The sequence below is a fragment of the Hippocampus zosterae genome, chromosome 6 (genome assembly GCF_025434085.1).
Source record: "Hippocampus zosterae strain Florida chromosome 6, ASM2543408v3, whole genome shotgun sequence".
NCBI classification, from domain to species: Eukaryota; Metazoa; Chordata; class Actinopteri; order Syngnathiformes; family Syngnathidae; genus Hippocampus; species Hippocampus zosterae.
This window is the reverse complement of record NC_067456.1, coordinates 1,367,173-1,386,746: the sequence shown is the minus strand read 5'-3', so window position 1 is coordinate 1,386,746 and position 19,574 is coordinate 1,367,173. Positions and strand designations below refer to the sequence as shown.

The following is a 19,574-nucleotide window of genomic DNA, read 5'->3' as shown; positions in this document are numbered from 1 at the left end:
TTTGTATATTAAGGGTTTAAAAAAAGACCTAAAATACTGTGGGTACTAGCCAAACCTGTTGAATATGTTGACAAAACGATGGGATTCATTTTTGTTTTGCGGCCGTTCATTCATTCCGCCCTCGCTCACTCGCCCCAACAACTGGGACGAAGGGGGGCGTGGCCACGTCAAGTTGGGTTGTCTCTCATTGGCCAACCCCTCCAGCCGCCCACTCGGCACCACATTCCCGTGGGCCGGGCCCTCTCGCAGCACGGTTCGCCTTTACTCTGGACGGCTCCGTGCACTCATGACAATTGGAGCCAGTCGCCACGAACCTGCGAAAATGGCAGCGAGGAACAAGCGACGAGCCACTGGCGCGGACGAGCCCGCCCTACGCCGCCTCGCCTGAGGCTCCGCCGGCCAAGAGTAGCCCCGTTCGCGGCTTTACTTTGGCTTACCTGCGCTCATACGGTGGCGGGAGGATCTCCCTGACTAAGCCTGTTAGCTTGCTTGCTGGCTAGCTGGTGGCTAACGCCTCGTCGCGGCGTGGAAAGCCCCCCACACCCCCGACGCCGCCGCTTCGGAGGACAACCAGGCTGGGTATATATCAGCCACCGGAGGGTTTAACCACTGGACGAGGATATATTTTTCAAATTTCCACAGCTTTTTCCCGCTGTTTTTTTTTTAGTTTCTATTTTTTTCTTTTATAGAAACAGCGCCCCATCCGAGTTAGCCGCTAGTGTCACGTAAGCTAAGCAGCCAAGCCAGCCTCTTCGTCACCGTCAAGGTGGACGCTGTCACCTGCACGACCTACCCGAAAGTGGCGGGGTCGGACGGCGGATCCCTTCCCCGATGCCGAGAGCCAGAAAAGGCTCCGCTTCGGAGGAGAGAAGAACCGAGATAAATAAATAGGACTGCACTTTTGTGCCAGTTTTTTCTTCCGCGTTTTGTTCCGGTTTCAATTGATCGCCAGGACTTATTAAAAACAACGACAACAAGAAAAGATGAAGAAGTTTTCCAGAATGCCAAAGTCTGAGAGTTGCGGCGGGGGCCCCGGCGGAGCCTCCGGCTCCGGGCTCAGCAGCTACTTCGGCAAAGTGTTCGCCGTCGGTCGGTATCAAGTCACTGTGGAGGAGCTGGTAGCCGAGGGTAAGTTTGCTGGACACGCCCGTCTCCCATAAACACGCACGCACACACAAATACATAATCAACTTTAACTTTCCGAACGCCCCCCCCCCCATCCTCCGAAGAAAAATCGGCAACAGCTGTAGTGTCGTTCACTAAGGGGGGATGTTAGTCGCCCCCCCCCCAATGATCACAACGCCCAAGCCTCTTATGTCAACAAGCACTTTGTCAAGGTTCACTGCAACTGACGAGCAGCCTGCACTTTAATGCACTTTTGAACCATAAAATAAACATTTTTATTCCACCCCTACCACCACACACCCAAAGTGAGGTAAAAAGTGTCATTTTGGATTCCTATTGGACAAGCTGGGGGCTTTTGAGACATATTTGCACATAGAAACGCACTTGGAAACCCCTCCAAACAACTGATAAGGCGGTCCTTGCAAGTTGCGTATTGTTCAAGAACATTGGAGACGTGTGAAATGTACTGAGGCGTAAAGTTGGACTTGCAAGAAAAGTTTGCCATATTTCACTGAGTGAGTTGCCATTTTTGCAATAAAAACAACTCATACCAACACACTATGGTAAGAAAAGAATTTCAGAGAGTAACATTGTAAAAGTTGTCACTCAACCAGAGGCTGTAAGTCAAAAGAGATTCAAGTTGCTCTCTTACGCCAAGAAAGTCGTCGTTTGTTTGTGAGTAAAGTTGTCGGGATTTAGAGAGTCAAGATATAAGAAGTTTGAACCTTCCAAAATAGTTGTCATGCCCTTATGGTGAAATTGTAATGTGACAGCGAAATGTTGTCATCTTTAATCATAACAAATGCGATTTACAAAAAAAAAATCATAGGGTAAAGTTCTCGAGTAAAATTGTCATTGTGAAAAAGTCGTACAAGAGATGACAAAATCAAGTGGCGGCAATTTTGATGAACTTGCTGAAGCTTTTGTATCATTTTACATTTTTAACAAATGTACAGCGAATGTACGACATTTTAAGAGGTCATTGTAAAAAGTTGTCATGTCACGAATATGCTTTGTAATATTTCAGGGGAAAGTCATAAGATGCGAAAAATAGATTTTGCAAGAATAAAGTCGGCAGCAAAAAATAATCAGCGTGTTGGTTTAGCATGCTAGCTTTGATAGCAAGTTTTTGTCACTTGCCTGAATGGCGTGTCCCAACGTAACCTTGTCAACATGTACATACGGTAAACCTGTTCCTGCTCACTTCCTGGACTAAACTGTCATGCCCTGTGGTCATGTGACCCGACAGGTTTGACCACCGGCCCCCTGCCGTAGTTTTTGGTTGGCCGCTACACGTACGTCGGCCCCGCTTGCTTTGCGGTAAATCTCCCTAGCAACAGCGCAGCCATTGAATATGTCAAGATTTCCGTTGGCTTTTGAGGCCCCCAACGGGAAGCGGTTGTGAAAAGTTGTGTTGTAATCACAATCAGGATTCAAAAAAGAAGAAAAGTCATGCGGCGCTTCCATCGTGTGACGCGTCGCCTGGCAGGTGCGAGTGGCAACCTGTCACCCGCAGCTTCTCCTTTTCATGACATTCGGCCTTTTTGGGCCTTTTGTGGCTAATCGAGCCAAGAAAAAGCGCTCATCTCGGAAATAAATGCTCCATTTGTTTCAGATTGTAATCAATGCAGCTACGAGAACCATTGGCCGTCGTCGTGGCAACCCAACCTTGGTATGGGGTTGTTGTGTTAGCATTAGCCGCCGCAGTGACTGTGTTGGTATTTGACATTCGCTTGATTGATCACATAATATTTGCTTTTCAAGACGTAGTAATTGGCACGTGTTAGCTTAGCATCTTAGACCCTTCACCATCTCATGTCAACCTCGGTTACTGTCGTTTGGGGGGGGGTGAGTTGTAATATGTGCATGAAAACAGTTTAGCTATGGGTAACGCTAATTTTCTCCACCGTAGCCACAGCGTAGCTTCCTTCCTCTCTCGTGTGCTGGTCGCGCACGCGAGGTACCAAAAGAGATCATGTGATGTTTTCAGCCATGTGGCTGTTGAATGAAAATCACAAGATTCCCCTTTGGCGCGCTGACCTTTTGACTCATCGCCCGTTGTTCACGTCGCAATCTGCTCCATTTAGGTTCGCTAGCAAACATCGACTGGTAGCCACAATTAGCCGCCAGCCTGCGACGTCTTTTTGGTCGCCCGCCTCGCGAGGGGATTGGCAAGGAAATTAGTTTGCAAAAGTGTCCCGTTTTTTTCTTCTTATCCAGAGAGATAAAGTTGTTCGTTTAGGAAGGACAAGTCAAGGCTGCCGTTTTGATGGTGTTTCAGCCGGGAGTCGTGACAAAATCCAACTATATAGACCTTGATGAGGTTCAAATGTGAATGAAAATTGAACATTTACTGAAAAAAGGGTTGTTGTTGTTGTTTTTTTTAGATCTTGGGAAGTTTTTCTGTGGAAAAATGTCATTTTTTGGGGGGGGAGCTAAATTTTACGGAAATAAAGTTGGTGTTATGTCATGTTACAAATAAGTTGTATGTAGTTCTGAACGATTCAAACGTAGTCATTTAATAGTGACAAGGCAAAAATAGACATTTTAAGAGCCAAAATGGAGATTGATGGAGAGCGGGTGAAGTGTGAAAGAAGTTAGTCATCATAAAAACAAAACGGTCTGCTTAGCCCCCAAAAAAAACAAAGTTTAACAAAACAAAGCGCAATCCTGGTGAAAGTTAGCGTTAGCCTCTGAAGTGGTGCGCGTGTGCGCGTACATGCCGATGTTGGTCTGAGTAAACCGGTTTGGCCGTCAGTCCCTGCGCGCTGTCGAAACCTTGCGAAGGGCCACAATTAGCATACTGTATGGCTAATGAATGCTCGCATTGTGGCTCTTTTGTCGACTCATAGAATGCCAACGTGATGGTTTGGGGGCGGGAGGGGGGGGGAGTAGTCTGTTTTCCCATGACGGGCGTCAGCGCCGCCTTTTGTGCTCGCTCGTTGAGTCCACGCCAGTCCCGATGAGCCCGTCTCAAGAGGGAGCGGAGCCAAAATGCCGACGCTAACCATGTTAACTCCAGGTGTGCTATGCTAAAGCTAACCGTACCGTCTTCCCCGCCGCACGTTTCATGAAACTTATGAACAGTCGCCGGGTTGGAACGAATACTCAGTGACATAGGGCTCCTCCATTCCGCTGCGTCGCCGACAAGTGATGTCATCAAACGGCGCATCTGTATAAGTTGCCGTCGTGACTTCCCGCTAGCTATGGCCCCCTTTTTTGTGACCGACTTTGGACACCCCTGGATTACGGTAAAACATTCGCTTTGAGGCCGCCGCTACGATGCATGTGTCCCCCCCTCCACACCCGCAAAGTGCGAAATGTGTCGTCTGCCTGTGGAGAAGCAGTTCCCCCGAGTACCCCATACACACACCCCCACCCCTAATGGCTATTTTTAGACATCCGGAACTTTTTGCCGCTGCCGCATCCGGACTGTCACTGTGGTGAGACTTGTCAAGGCTTGAAGGCAGCCTGAAGTGGGTCACGTTTGTAGACCGCCCGCTTGCTCGGCCGCTCCAAGACAACTGACAAGACAGTTTCTTGAATTGGAATGGACTCTTAAAGGGGTAACGTCATCTTTGTCCTGATTTAAAAAAAAAAAACAACAACAAACGAGCCTGACTTTGGACATTTTTCATGCATGAGAAGCCTGTCGACGAGGCTGCCCATTCATTGCCGGCCATTTTCAATTCCGAGCCTTCTTGACACCACCATGTGAAAAAGACGTACCTGGGATTGAATACGTTTGAAGTAACTTCCATTTTCCAGACCGCTTGATCCTCACTAGGGTCGCGGGGGGTGCTGGAGCCTATCCCAGCCGTCTTCGGGCAGTAGGCGGGGGGCACCCTGAATCGGTTGCTAGCCAATCGCAGGGCACACAGAAACGAACAACCATTCGCACTCACACTCACACCTAGGGACAATTTAGAGTGTTCAATCAGCCTGCCCACGCATGTTTTTGGAATGTGGGAGGAAGCCGGAGCACCCGGAGAAAACCCACGCAGGCCCGGGGAGAACATGCAAACTCCACACAGGGAGGCCGGAGCTGGAATCGAACCCGGTACCTCTGCACTGTGAAGCCGACGTGCTAACCACTGGACTACCGGGCCGCCTGAAGTAACTTCAAAAAGTCAATTCAGGACTTTGACTTGGAGCATGACAGATTTTTTTTTACCCCCAATTTTTTTATTTTTTTAAAATTTTTTTGTTCAAAATCAACGCCTTACTCCTTGTTCCAATTCAAATGCTTGAGCTATACTCTCACTGCAAATCTTTGTACTTTTGCAGTTTTGTGTGGGGCCACTTTTGGGTCGCGGATTAGCCCCCTATCATGACAAATCTCTCGCGGATTTGCAAAACGCGACTTTTCAAACGACGGGCTGCCGGCCAAACGGTCCCCCGAGGTTGGAAAGCCATTCCTTTTTTTTCTTCCTCCCCCCATTTTTTTTCATGTGCCTTGTTGGCCAACCATCCCGATTGGCCGCCGGGTATTTGTCAGTTGCTCGTTGGACAAACGGCTGACGTTATCTCATCAAAATAAGCAAGATGAGGGCTTCTAGACATGACGCGCCATCAATCCCTTCTTTGTTTCTGTCCTTGGCGTCAACGTCTGCGCTGCCCGGGTCAGCGTTGACATCACTCGTCCAGCGAGTGGAGGGCTCTGCCGGGGTTCTGAGGGGGAGACCCTCCTTTTGTGTAAAACGTTGGTATGGGTGAGGTGCACCTCCCCCTCCCCCTCCCCGTCCGGTTTCCTTCCAGCCACCACGCGCTTGGAGCGGCGATTTTTAGCAAGAACCTGATCCCACAGCAGGTGGCCTCGGACGAACTCGAAGCGAGGAGTCGCCCGGGGTCAAACTCTGCGATCCAGTCCGAGTGATGCCATCCGCTTGGATTTCATTCTGAGACGATGCTTGTTTTTTTTTTTCTTTTCGATATCAAAGCTTCTCTCTCTAAACATCCTCCTCTGGATTCACGGCAGTCAAATGGACCCTTAATGGACATTTTACACGGCCGTTTGAGCTGCAAACTATTTGTTTACATCGCGAGTTGGGCTCAAACCAAAGAGCATTCGCCACCGGTATGTGGGAGCGGAGCTCAACTTGAGTCGCCGTGACTGCTCGCTGACTTTTTGTTCGCTACGAAGGCTGCGCAGAATAATCGGCGCCATGAGGTTCGTCCTGCCTACTTATCGGTTGGATTAGGTTGCTTATTTTTTTTCTCTTTCATTAGACAATAAAAAAAAAAAATCAATTGCTGCGGTCGACATCCGCGTCGCTTGTTTTTCCCCATATCGTGCGGCCTTCATCACTACAATAAAAAAAGGACCTTTTTATGATTAAAGGGGAGGGATTGGCACCATTTCCTCACTTCAAAGTTCCAATTGTCACAATTAAAATCGACAGTTAATACGTACCATTTCTACAATTCAAATGACGATTAAGGTGGTAAAATCGCAATTAAAATCGCTCACGTGAGACAGCATCGCCCCCTGGAGGCCTCTTGAGACACCTGCGAATGCTTCAGCACATGATTTTGATGACCCGCCGTCCGATATTTGCTGACAAGCAATGAAGGCGCGTGCCAATATTGACTCTCCTGATCATGTGCATACTCAAGTCGAGTGGGAGTCGAGCTGCTGCTTTACGTCGCGGGTCAACAACCCCCCCCCGCCCCCCCTTTGGTAACAAACCGCTTCTCGCGTTGGCCTGAAGCATCTGGATTCCATCCGCCCCTTCCCTCCAGTTGGATCTTTACGACACCTTTGATGACTCACGGGTTACTCTCGCTCGTAAAAAAAAACGCCACGTGACGCCTTCGCCTCGCGCTTTTGCGGGTTTTTGTCGTTCGGTTAGCCGACGCGGAGAAGCCGCGCAGGCGGCAACTCCCGGTGTTGTGACAGCGAGCGTCGCTCGAACCCCCATCGCCCCCCCCTGTCCGTCTTCCCTCGAGCTGACCCGAGCTCACTTGTTGCACAACAAACACGCCGTTGTTGACTCCTTTGCAATCTCGATGAACTCGTCCTAATTTGAACCGCCAGCATAGTTAGCTAGTTAGCCTACTGCCTAGCAAAGTTGGAAGTGACCCAATTAGAAGCGCTAGCTTCTGATAAGCGGGGGCTTGCATATATGCCCGAATGTCCAAAAAACGTCATGTGTGTGTGTGTGTGTGTTTTCAGGAGGCTTCTCGGTGGTTTTCCTGGCCCGCACGCACAGCGGCATCCGCTGCGCCCTCAAGCGCATGTACGTCAACAACGTGCCCGACCTCAACGTCCACAAGCGGGAGATTACCATCATGGTGAGAGTCACGCGGCGCTACGTGCGCAGTTTCGGCTCCGTTCAAAGTCTTAAGTGTGATGATGAACAAAAAAAATAAAATAAAAAAAAATAGCCAAAGGATGATGTCATCTCCCCGTTCAAAGAACCGCACAGAGATTTCCACTGAATTTCACATTGGATCAGGCCGGGTAGCTTGCGGAGAAATGTTTTAGGAATCGTAATACTGTAATTATAATGCGTCAGACTTCGTTGCCGCTTTTCTCCACATGGAAAACCAAACGCGTTCTTCATATGAACTATGAAGTAAGCGCGGCGCAGGCCCATGGTTAGAGTTTTTTTTGCCTCCGCTGCATGCGCCTTCTGCGCTGATCTGCTGCACCGGCGGCTTAAACACTTTTTGATCCAATCGAGTTCAGTTGTGTTGAACTCACAAAACTTCATTTGCATATCATCCTTTTAGAACATTCATTCATTCATTCATCTTCCGACCCGCTTGATCCTCACTAGGGTCGCGGGGGGTGCTGGAGCCTATCCCAGCTGTCTCCGGGCAGTAGGCGGGGGACACCCTGAATCGGTTGCCAGCCAATCACAGGGCACACAGAGACGAACAACCATCCACGCTCACACTCACACCTAGGGACAATTTAGAGTGTTCAATCAGCCTGCCACGCATGTTTTTGGAATGTGGGAGGAAACCGGAGCACCCGGAGAAAACCCACGCAGGCCCGGGGAGAACATGCCAACTCCACACAGGGAGGCCGGAGCTGGAATCGAACCCGGTACCTCTGCACTGTGAAGCCGACGTGCTAACCACTGGACTACTGGGCCTTTTAGAACAGTTTTTAAAAAAAACATTTATTTGGGTACAATTTGGATTTAGTTTCTTGGCGCACGGGTGAGATTAGCAATAATCCTTTTTTTTGGTGACTGAGATGACTTCTCGCAAGACAGGCAGCCGTTTTGCGCAAAAGAAGTGCTCCCGCAAACTTTTCTTGTCGTTCATGCGCCGTGCAGAAGGAGCTGTCGGGCCACAAAAACATTGTGGGCTACCTGGACTCTGCCGTCAACACCGTATCGGACAGCGTGTGGGAGGTCCTCATCCTCATGGAGTACTGCAAAGGTACTTCCCGTTGACAAAATGGCGCCTGGGTGTGAACTGCGAAAGCTCAACTGGCTTGTCGCCGTCGCGTTTTAAGCCGGCCAGGTGGTGAAGCAGATGAACCAGCGTCTGAACGTGGGCTTCAGCGAGGCCGAGGTGCTGCACATCTTCTGCGACACGTGCGAGGCGGTGGCGCGGCTGCACCAGTGCAAGACGCCCGTCATCCACCGGGACCTCAAGGTAAGACGCCATCTTGAAAAATATCGCTCGCCGTCGCCGCGCGCGAATGAGCCGCGATGTCATTTGCTCCTCATACGTCCATTTTCTGACGAATGTACAGCATCCACGCTATTAGCGTCGAGCTGAGCAACGCACTTCGGGGTCGGCCGCCACGCGTATTTATTCATTCATTCATTCATCTTCCTAACCGCTTGATCCTCACTAGGGTCGCGGGGGGTGCTGGAGCCTATCCCAGCTGTCTTTGGGCAGTAGGCGGGGGACACCCTGAATCGGTTGCCAGCCAATCGCAGGGCACACAGAAACGAACAACCATTCGCACTCACACTCACACCTAGGGACAATTTAGAGTGTTCAATCAGCCTGCCGTGCATATTTTTGGAATGTGGGAGGAAACCGGAGCACTCGGAGAAAACCCACGCAGGCCCGGGGAGAACATGCAAACTCCACACAGGGAGGCCGGAGCTGGAATCGAACCTGGAACCTCTGCACTGGACTACCGGGCCGCCCCGTATTTATTTATTAGTTAAATAATTAGTTAGTTAATTAGTTAATTAATTAGTTAGTTAATGAATTAGTTACCTTGGCCTTACCTTTTTCGGGGGGGAAAAAGGCAGGTTTCTATTTTCCGCCACCAGAAATGAACGGTTACATTTAGACTAGGTGCTGCTGTATTGGTTAGCAACCGAGTGTGACCGACTCCCCCAGCCAGACGCCGAAATGTCGATAAAAACGGCAGAGTGCCGCTGGTGCGTTGTCCCCGAACAAAAATGAAATGAATTTTTAAAAATGTGCTTTGTCAGCACGAGAGCTTTCCGGATTCAGCACATCCGCTTCATCTTGCACCTCTGCTCTCCCCCTCTTCCCGCTTCCTTTGCCAGGTCACGCTCTTATTTCCTTCCTCCGTTGCAGAAACCCCCCCCCCCCCCCCAGCCAGCCCCCCACATGCTCCTCGTTGTGCTCTCACAAATGTTCCTCGGTGACTAAGTGGCCTAACTTTGAAGCCTTCGGTTGACCTCGGTTTTCAAGTGTAGTTTTGAAAATGGCTACCAGGCAGATGACTGTGGAAGCCTGGCGGTAGGAATGCCAATTTGTCCTACACATTTCATCAGAATTGTTACCACAAATAATTGGCAGATGGACCCCCCCCCCTCCCAAAAAAAGGGGAAAATTCAGGCCTCAAAGAGCCACGTACCAAAATATGCAACACGTGTCCATTGTAGGGCTGATGATGATTTGCCACCTGTTTTTTTTTGTTTTGTTTTGTTTTTTGTTACCAACCCTTGAATACAACCGAGCGAGCGCACCACTAGCTCCACCCTCGTCATCTTTCTCGCTCTCTACAAATACTTGTGATGAATCAACACCATTTCTCCTCGGCAGGTGGAGAACATCTTGCTGAATGACCAGGGCAGCTACGTGCTGTGCGACTTTGGCAGCGCCACGCACAAAGTTCTGCAGCCGCACAAAGATGGCGTGACCGCCGTGGAGGACGAGATAAAAAAGTGAGCTCAATAAATCTGAAAGCCGCATCAGCAGGCAGGCGGGGTGATATTTATCTGACGCGTTCTGTTTTAGCCTCCCGTTGAAAAATTACTTAAGAGTAATTTTTAAAAATTATTTTTTTAATTTTTTAATTTAATTTAATTTTTTGTAATTATTTTTTAATTTTTTGATTTAATTTAATTTTTTAATTTTTTGTAATTATTTTTTAATTTTTTGATTTAATTTTTTAATTTTTTGTAATTATTTTTTAATTTTTTAAAAAGTAATTAATTACATTAAAGATGTCATTGAAGTCGGTCACAAACAAACACTTTGGAATTAAGTATAGTTTTTTTAATTTTTTTTAATTTTTGTGTGGGGGGGCAAATTATGTCGAAGACCGGCAAGCCTGTTTCGGTAACCGACACATTCTAGTCACTGTCTCGCATGTTCCGACCACTCTCCGATAACCGTCGAGCCTGCTTTGCTAATTGTTTGCTAACACCAAAGCGCCCGTTTCAGTATTTACATGCAGGGTGGGTATGTTTGAAAGTCGCTTTTCTGTCCAATCATGAATAAGTCGCTTTGTCCATTAAAATGTCTTTAACCGCCGCAGGTACACGACACTGTCGTACCGGGCGCCGGAGATGATTAACTTGTACGCGGGGAAAGCCATCACCACTAAGGCTGATATATGGGTAAGTTTATGTGTGGCGGTGGTGTTGCAAGGCAGGTTTGTCCCGCGCACGTGCGCCTCTTGCCTTTAGTCTGCCCCGACAGGTTCCTCCTCGTGGCCTCGCCCAACTCTTGTTTATCTTTGCTCCCCTCCCCTCTTTAAAAAAAAAAAAAATTGCGGAATCTCTGGCAATAACATTGCCAGGCCTCCATTTTGAAATCACGAGTCCCAGGTGAGGACTTGGATTTGAAGGTGAGAGCAGAGTTTGGACAGCAGCCAGCGTCACGAGTTAGCGCGGCTTCAGCTTCGTCTGTTACCACGATAATGCAGCGCCACCTTAACTTAGCAGTTGAATTTGTTCCGTCACCCAAGCTGGCGGTTCCGTTTACTTCCCATGTCCAATCAGTTTTGCCGATCGTAGTTAAATAAAATGCCTTGAAGTTGTTCTTCCATCTGGAAAACATTACCGTTTTTAAATTACCGGTACATTGTATTCAGGAAAAGTAGCGGCGTATTTATTCTAAATAAAACAAAAGGGGGTGTGGCCAAACGAGTGATGTCAGGAGCTCGAGTCGGGTGTTTGTCCGTTGTAAGTGTCTGGGTGTGAATTGTTTGTTTTTCTTATTTTCTACCAAGTTCGCCGAATCATAACAGAGTTGCTTTTGTCATTTTTGAACATTTTTTTCTGATATTCTGGCAGGATGTTAAATCACCAGAGGGTATGCTATGAGGCCAACCACATCAACGTTCACAATATTTTGTTGTTTTACAAAAAATGTGGACCTAAGCTTGAACCCGCTTTTCTCGTCACGCCCTGGAAAATGGCCGGCGACCAGTCCGGAGTTTATCCTGCCCTCCCGCTCAACATTAGCTGGTGTAGGGGGCAACTCAAATAATGAATTGAGCACGTCAACAAAGTTCAAAATGTGAAACGAAAACGGTTGGGCAACAAACCGCACCAACTACGTGCTTCCTGTTAGCCGCCACCCCCGCCTGCACACTGCCTTCCTGTTCTATGTTTGGAGCGCGTCTCTACACACACGCCTGATTATTAGCTACAAGATGACAGAAGTCCTAAAGGCAGCTGACGGATTCCAAAGTTGGTTTATCTCCTCAACTGCAGTGTCGGCACATTTCATTGCGTCATTCATAAGCGGCCCGCATTTGTTTGTTTGGACGGCCACGTTGCTCGGGGCGGAATACTCCCCGCCTGAGTCCTTAACTCGGTAACAAACAGCCCGAGTGGCTTCAGTCGTGCCTCAGTTTGAAATTTCGGCCCTCGAAGCCACTTACTTGCCTTTAGCAACACAGAATTTGTTTGTCATGGAGAGACCCTCAAAAAAGTCTCTGGAAGCCACGCCATAAAAAAAAAAATGCAGAAACTGCCGTTTGGGGCGGGGTTCTTCTTCAAAGACACTTGTTTTTGAAAAATCAGCCCCCCCCCAAGGCCTGTTTCATCTAGCAACCTGAAATTTGACAAGCGCATTTGTGATGAGAAGACCCTCAAAAAAGTCTCTGGAAGCCACGCCATTAAAAAAAAAAAAAAAAAAAAGCAGAAACTCTGCCGTTTGGGGGGGGGGGGGGGTTCTTCAAAGACACTTGTTTTTGAAAAATCAGCCCCCCACAAGGCCTGTTTCATCTAGCAACCTGAAATTTGACAAGCGCATTTGTGATGAGTAGACCCACAAAAACCATCTGATGAAGCCATGCCGGAAAAGGGGAAGCAGGTCTGCCTTTTTAGTTTGAAGCAGCCATTTTGGCATCATTTCTTGGCATCCGTCAAAGACTTTCAGCCCCTGATGACGCCATTTGCATGTAGCCGCATGACATTTGGTAAGCATGTCAATCAAGACTAAACGCACAAAAAGCCTCAAGAAACCGCAACAGAAAGGACAAAATGCCTGGCATTTTTGTCTGAAAGCTGCCCTTTAAGATCACTTTGACATTTTCTAAGCATCCCTCAAAGACAAAATCCTCCGAAAGAGTTTTGGGGAAAGTTTAGCTACTGAACTTTCACCTGGTAAAATGCGATGCGGTGCGTCCCACAAAAACATCTCAAGGGGGCCATCCCTGAAAAGACAGGACGGTCTGCCATTTTTTGTTTGAAGGGAACCTTCTTGGATTATTTGTGACTTTTTTTAGGCAGCCATAAGGCATTAAACATTTCATGATGTGACGTGAAATTGAGTCAGCATGTCAATCAAAAACGAAAAACCGAAGCAGGTATTTTAGGGACAGGGCCCAAGTGTCTCTCATCTTTTTTTGTGTTTGTGTTTGTGTCCGTTCTGTGTCAGAGGCAGCGCTCGTAACCGCCAAACGTTTGTTCCCGCAGGCCCTGGGCTGCTTGTTGTACAAGCTGTGTTTCTTCACTCTTCCATTCGGCGAGAGTCAAGTTGCCATATGCGACGGAACCTTTATCGTTCCCGACAACTCCAAGTTCTCCCTCAAGTTGCACTGCTTAATCCGTGAGTCCGTTTAGATTTATATTCGCTCGCAAACGTTTGGCCATTGACTGAATGTGGGCTGACGTGGTTTTTCATGAGCTAATCTGCACACTCAGCCTTCTTTTTTTTTGTGTGTGTGCGCGCGAGCGCGTGAGTGTTCTAGCACAGAGCCATCTGTACACAAGTTGAGCCTGTTTAAACCAGTCAGGACTACTGTCTGCCTGCCTGCTGCTTTTCCGCTCTTCTCCCTTGCCCTTATTGTAGCGGAGCAATGGCTCCAGCAAGTGGCCAAAAGGTGAAGTGCATCCCACAGTTCTTGACCGGTCATGCTTCCTGCTTCCCTACAGGATATATGCTCGAACCAGACCAGGAGAAGAGACCCGACATATACCAAGTGTCCTACTTTGCCTTTAAATTTGCAGGAAGGGACTGTCCTGTGCCAAATATCTTTGTAAGTACAGCGCAGACTTTTTATTTTCTTGACAATGACTGCATAGTGACGGAATGATCGTCTTGACAGACTTCTCCCATCCCCACGTCGTTACCGGAGCCTCTCACGGCCAGCGAAGTGGCCGCCAAGAAGAGTATGACAAAAGCAAGGTACTGCTACTTTTTGGGGCAAAAGTATCGAATAAAAAAATATATATATACAAACATAAGGGGAAAAAACATTTAGCAAACGGATAGATAAATATTAGATAAAATATACTTTGAAATATATAAAAATGTTGAATGAAAATTGGGGGTTAAAAAAAACACTTAACTAGTAAAACTAAATATTACCCAGTCGTTAAAAATAACACATTTTAGTTGCAAATTTGGAAATATATACTCCTCGAAATATTCAAAAACACATTTTAACTATGAATATATTTTGGAAAAAAAAACAGCATTGTAATGGGAAAAAAATATTTGATACAAATAAATGAAAAGACATCTCAATAACATGCTAATTAATTTGGAGGAAATCCAGAAAAATATGAGATGGAAAAATACACAAAATAAAAACAGTGTTCATACTTGCATGGAAAAAAAACTTTAAAATATAGCCCGTTATGCGACCGCTCTTAAAAAGTCTCACTTTTGATGACGATGTTCTTTCCATATTCAGAATACGAGACTCGGTGGGGCCGACAGAGACCTCCATCGCCCCCCGACAGAGGCCCAAGGCGGCCAACAGTAACATCCTGCCGCTGGCCACCGTCACGCCCGTCAAGATGAGCGCGGGGCCTTCTGCGCCTGTCAGCAACGGTCAGAAAGGTGCGGCAAAAACAAGCAAAAGATTGCAAGAAGTGAAGGCAAACTCGTTATGTTGTTTACATCCTTAAAAATAAATGTTGAAGGCAGTAAATATGTGTAAAACAGATATATTTTCGAAAAATGGATTTAGGAAATATTTGAAAAAAACAAATCCATAAGAATATCTAGCCCCCCAAAAATAGAACATCAAATGGTATGACGTATAAAAATACGAATGAAAATTGTGCAAAATACTGCCGGGCAAGGAAACTATCCTCTGTGTATCCTTACATCTGACAAATTCATTAAAGAGAAACATTGTGAAACTAGAAAGTAATAAAACTAGCAAAAGTGGTAAATGAAAAAAAAATGGATTGATTACGATTTGGGGAAAACACAAAAAATGAGACGATTCAAAAATATTACAAAAAAATACATTCTAATAAAAATAGTACTTTAGGTAGTTGATATTGGGTATAAAATGACAATAGTGGTGCAAACAGTATTCACATTGAATTGAGAAAAATCGAATAAAAACACTACCAGAGGAGTAGAAAACTATGCAATGGGGGGGAATTAAAGAATCAATGTTTTGGGCTTTAAAAAAAAATAAGAGAAGTATTAAGAGTTAAAACTACTCCATAAATAAATTTAAAAAATAGCCCTAATACAGGATATCAAATAAAAAAACGATAGTCGACAAAATTTAAGTTTATATTAAAATACAAGGCATAAAAATGAGCAAAATATTAGAAAACAAACAAGACTGTCAGGCATAAAAAAAACAAAACAAAACAAAGAAACCAACCAATGTTCAAGAATATATGGTTCAAGGACTGCTACCGAGTAATTTGTGTTGCCAGCTCCCACTCCCGGTCCAGGACAGCCTTGCGTACAGCCGCAGCCTGGCAGTCAGCAGCACCGAGTGCTACAGCAGCTGCAGCCGGGTGACCTGCGCCTTCAGCAGCTCCACCAACAACAACAACAACAACAACAACAAGCTCTACAGCAGCAACACATTAACGCGCAGCATCTCCAATACCTCCAGGTAACGCTCAACGTGGAGTCATGGAGACCAAGTCTGCGTCACTTCAATGTATTTACTGTTTGTATTTTTTAATGAAGTACCAACAGGCTGTGCAGCAGCAGCAAGTTTTACTGCAGCAACAGCAGCAAATGATGATGCAGCAGCATCAGCCCATGTATCAGCAGAGAGGCGCTCACGCTGCTCAGGCCCAGTACGCCGCCATGGTGAGTTTCCTCCCGGATAAACACACAGCAGTCCCTTTCGCGCGTAGCTTATGAAAAATTGCCGCATCAGACACGTGACTGTAACGTGTTATTGGCCTTTTGGCTTCGACACGTGACCCAGCAACCCATCTTATGACGCTTAGGCAAATAACCCGGACTAAAAAATACAACAGTATGCAAGGGGCAAAATGAGGATAATATGAGGTGAAATGAGTTGAAGTAGATAAGGAAAAAAAAAATGGATTGAAACACTGACGCAAAATAGCACCCCGTAAAGAGGACATAAATATTAGGCGGAAAAAAAATATACAAGAACATTGAAGAAAAATGTCACTGGTACCTCATGTATTATCAAATAAGGAAAAAATTCCATCCATCCATTTTACGAACCGCTTGATCCTCACCAATTGCTAGTCAAAAAATACCATGGTAATGGGACACATTCATTCATTCATTCATTCATCTTCCGAACCGCTTGATCCTCACTAGGGTCGCGGGGGGTGCTGGAGCCTATCCCAGCCGTCTCCGGGCAGTAGGCGGAGGACACCCTGAATCGGTTGCCAGCCAATCGCAGGGCACACAGAAACGAACAACCATTCGCAACCACACTCACACCTAGGGACAATTTAGAGTGTTCAATCAGCCTGCCATGCATATTTTTGGAATGTGGGAGGAAACCGGAGCACCCGGAGAAAACCCACGCAGGCCCGGGGAGAACATGCAAACTACACACAGGGAGGCCGGAGCTGGAATCGAACCCGGTACCTCTGCACTGTGAAGCCGATGTGCTAACCACTGGACTTACTGGGACACACTTAATGTAAAATCAGAAATTAAATGGGGTGGGGGGGGTATTACAAAAAATCCCTATTAAGGGGGGGAGTTACACAAATATCAGGAAATCTGACACATTTTACAAAAAAAAGCACACCCAAAATATATATAACATTAAACAAATTACAAAATGTAGCTTGAACAATATCCAAAACATTACCCCAAATATTCTTTAAAAAAAAGTCAGGAACACAATGAGAGGAAAAAAAATCAATGTTAAACGAAAGACTCTTTGATGAAATATACAAAATTATTTTAAAAAATGAAAATGAATACTAGTCCATGACAGATGAATAAAACATCCAAATTATTATCAAATGAATGCAAAGTATTTGTCAAAAATAATGAGATACCAGGAAAAAAAATGTAGTTAGTTTTTCAGTGTAAAATAAAACAATTGGGGGGGGGGGGGGGTTGAAGCATATTTGGAAAAATACAAGAAACCAACAATTACTGTTGATCAAAATATGAGATTTTTTTTTGAGGTCAGAAAGATATCCAACAAGAGTGTACACGCGACCGCCGTCTTCGTCCTCCCACACGCGCAGTGCAAACAGTCGACCGCGCGGCGCCAGCAGACGCTCCAACTTAACTGCAGACTGGCGGCGATTTTTAGCCGCCGGCGTCCGCCATCTGTTTGGGGCGGACGGCAATCTGCTGCGACCAGGCGGGCGAAGGGATTGAACAGAGGCTGAAAAGCCAGGGTGGCTTTCCCTTCCTCCCTCCCGCGTGCTGCCAAGTTTGCGCAAGACGCAGCCTTTAACCCCCAAAACACCAGCTACGTGACTTTCTTTGGCGGCCGCGCCGCGTGTAAATATTGGGGTCAAATAGGACCATTGTAGTCAAAATAATAATTGGGGAAACATGAGAATATAATTCAGAAAAGTAGAGAGAGAAATTAACACAAATCTTAATTTGGGGGGGGGGGACAAAGGAAAAAAGAAAAATCAATACACATGAAAAGATCAACACTAAAATATCATGGCAAATGTTTCAATGTTTGAGATAAAATAGAAAAGTGTAAAACACAAAAATAAATACCCCAAAAATACGTATCGGATAAAAAGTGGCCCACTATTAGAATATCAAAATACAATGGGGGACAAAAAAAATAGGAAACAAATCCCAAAATAAAAAAAGAAGACGAGAAAAAAAAAACGGTGACGCTGATTTTGTTTGACTTTGGCCCCCCCTCGCCACTTCCCTCCCCCCTGCACCTCCAGCTTCCCAAATCCAGAACTGCTCTCTAACAGCATCCCGCCATCTTGTCGCTCATCGCCGTGTGCCACCAAATCATTGCCACCGCCCCCTTTTCTCCCCCCCCCCCCCGCCCTACTCTTTCTTTCTTTCTTTCTCTTTGACATCCCACCGCCCCCCCAGCTGCAGCAGTACCAACAGGCTTTCGTTCAACAACAACATCATCATCATCATCATCTCCCCACCTACGCGTCCTCGCCGCTGGACTTCCAGGCGCATCCGGGCTCCTACAACGCCACCACGCCCGCCGCCGGGACGCCTTCGCCTGCCGATTCGTCCTACTCCAATCCCAGGTAATGCCCTCACAAAATTAGGAATTATTATATATCCAAATCTTAGCTATGACAGTACCGACAAAAATATTATCAGCACGCTCCGGCAATATTAGAAAATATAATATATTAGAAACATGAAAGGCATTCCAAGAAAAGTATACAAATATCAAATTTTTAGAACATTAAAATAGTCAAAAAATTAATCCCAATATTGAGTTAAGAGGTACGTTTTACATTAGTCATTATAAATAAAGTTTAGAGGTACAGCATGTATGACTAAAATACATTATTAGAAACATGTTGCATCATCCGGAACTAAGTACACCAAATCCAGAAAGATATTACAATAAACACATTAGACAAGCATTGCTACAAGAAAAATGTCCGGGAAAATTGACAAAACATTAGAAAAATTTATAATACCACTTTGACGAAAACAATATCAAATATTAGCGGGTTTAAAAAACAACCAAAGTTGACTCATGCTAATAACCATGAAAATAATTTTGACAGACTTGAAAATATTAATCACGTCCCAAAATTCCAAGTCAGTCAGTGATTTTGGTTGCCCCCCCCCCACCCCTGCGCAGAACGCCCATGCTGGCCTCAGACGGCGCCAGCCCTCCCTCCCAGAGCGCCAGCCACCCTCCCGACATGTCGCGCTGGAACCCGTTCGGCGAGGACAACTTCTCCAAGCTGACCGAGGAGGAGCTGATCGATCGCGAGTTCGACCTGCTCCGAGCAAGCAAGTGACGCTTTTTCTTTGCTTAGAGATGGCACACAAAAAAAGCAAAGAAAATGGCATTATCTAGCACATTGCCCCCCCCACCCCCCCGATTGTATAACGAATGTCTTGAGCAAAAGTCCTTTTCCATCAACCCTGACGATGGATGGAATGATGGAGAGTGACTTCTGTACGTTCCTCGACGGGTCTGGTTACCAACGTTTTCTTGTCCCCCGTGCTTCCACGCAGACAAACCTGTGGAGAGAACGGCCAGCGCGGAGGCCGACCACCCCCCGCCCGCCTCCGGCGGCAAGCCCCTCCCGACCGAGGACCTGTTTGGCTCGGTGCCGTTTGTGGCCAACGCAGGCAAGTCTTAAGGAGTTTCAGCCGCAAGGACCCCCCCCCTCACACCCCCTAACCCTCTGCACCCCACACACCCCACCCCCCCACCTCGGAGCCAGACCGGCCACCTCTCCTACCGTCCGCGGCTGAGTCTTTGCTTTTAGATCAACTGTGCTCGTCTTCCCGCGAAGTTGACTCACTTGCGCCTCCTCTGGTGGTTGTCGAAAAAGCACTTCCTGGACACAATTTCTTCAATAATATATGTATTATATTATTTTCACAATTTTGACGGCGACTGCTTTGATTGTAAT

General features: G+C 46.5%; 1 protein-coding gene across 1 annotated transcript in view; it reads left to right on the top strand.

Moving 5' to 3' along the window:
• The first annotated feature begins 200 nt into the window (after positions 1–200).
• Positions 201–19,574, top strand: part of bmp2k (BMP2 inducible kinase) — a 25,852-nt gene continuing 6,478 nt past the window's right edge. Inside the window, exons 1-15 of the mRNA XM_052069132.1 lie at positions 201–1,128; positions 7,301–7,419; positions 8,415–8,520; positions 8,597–8,739; positions 10,120–10,241; positions 10,838–10,919; positions 13,230–13,362; positions 13,689–13,792; positions 13,862–13,941; positions 14,453–14,601; positions 15,444–15,628; positions 15,706–15,831; positions 18,046–18,215; positions 18,788–18,942; positions 19,171–19,287. Coding sequence (XP_051925092.1) covers positions 984–1,128; positions 7,301–7,419; positions 8,415–8,520; positions 8,597–8,739; positions 10,120–10,241; positions 10,838–10,919; positions 13,230–13,362; positions 13,689–13,792; positions 13,862–13,941; positions 14,453–14,601; positions 15,444–15,628; positions 15,706–15,831; positions 18,046–18,215; positions 18,788–18,942; positions 19,171–19,287 — 1,936 coding nt within the window. The 5' untranslated portion in view covers positions 201–983. The remainder of the gene's footprint in view (positions 1,129–7,300; positions 7,420–8,414; positions 8,521–8,596; positions 8,740–10,119; positions 10,242–10,837; positions 10,920–13,229; positions 13,363–13,688; positions 13,793–13,861; positions 13,942–14,452; positions 14,602–15,443; positions 15,629–15,705; positions 15,832–18,045; positions 18,216–18,787; positions 18,943–19,170; positions 19,288–19,574) is intronic.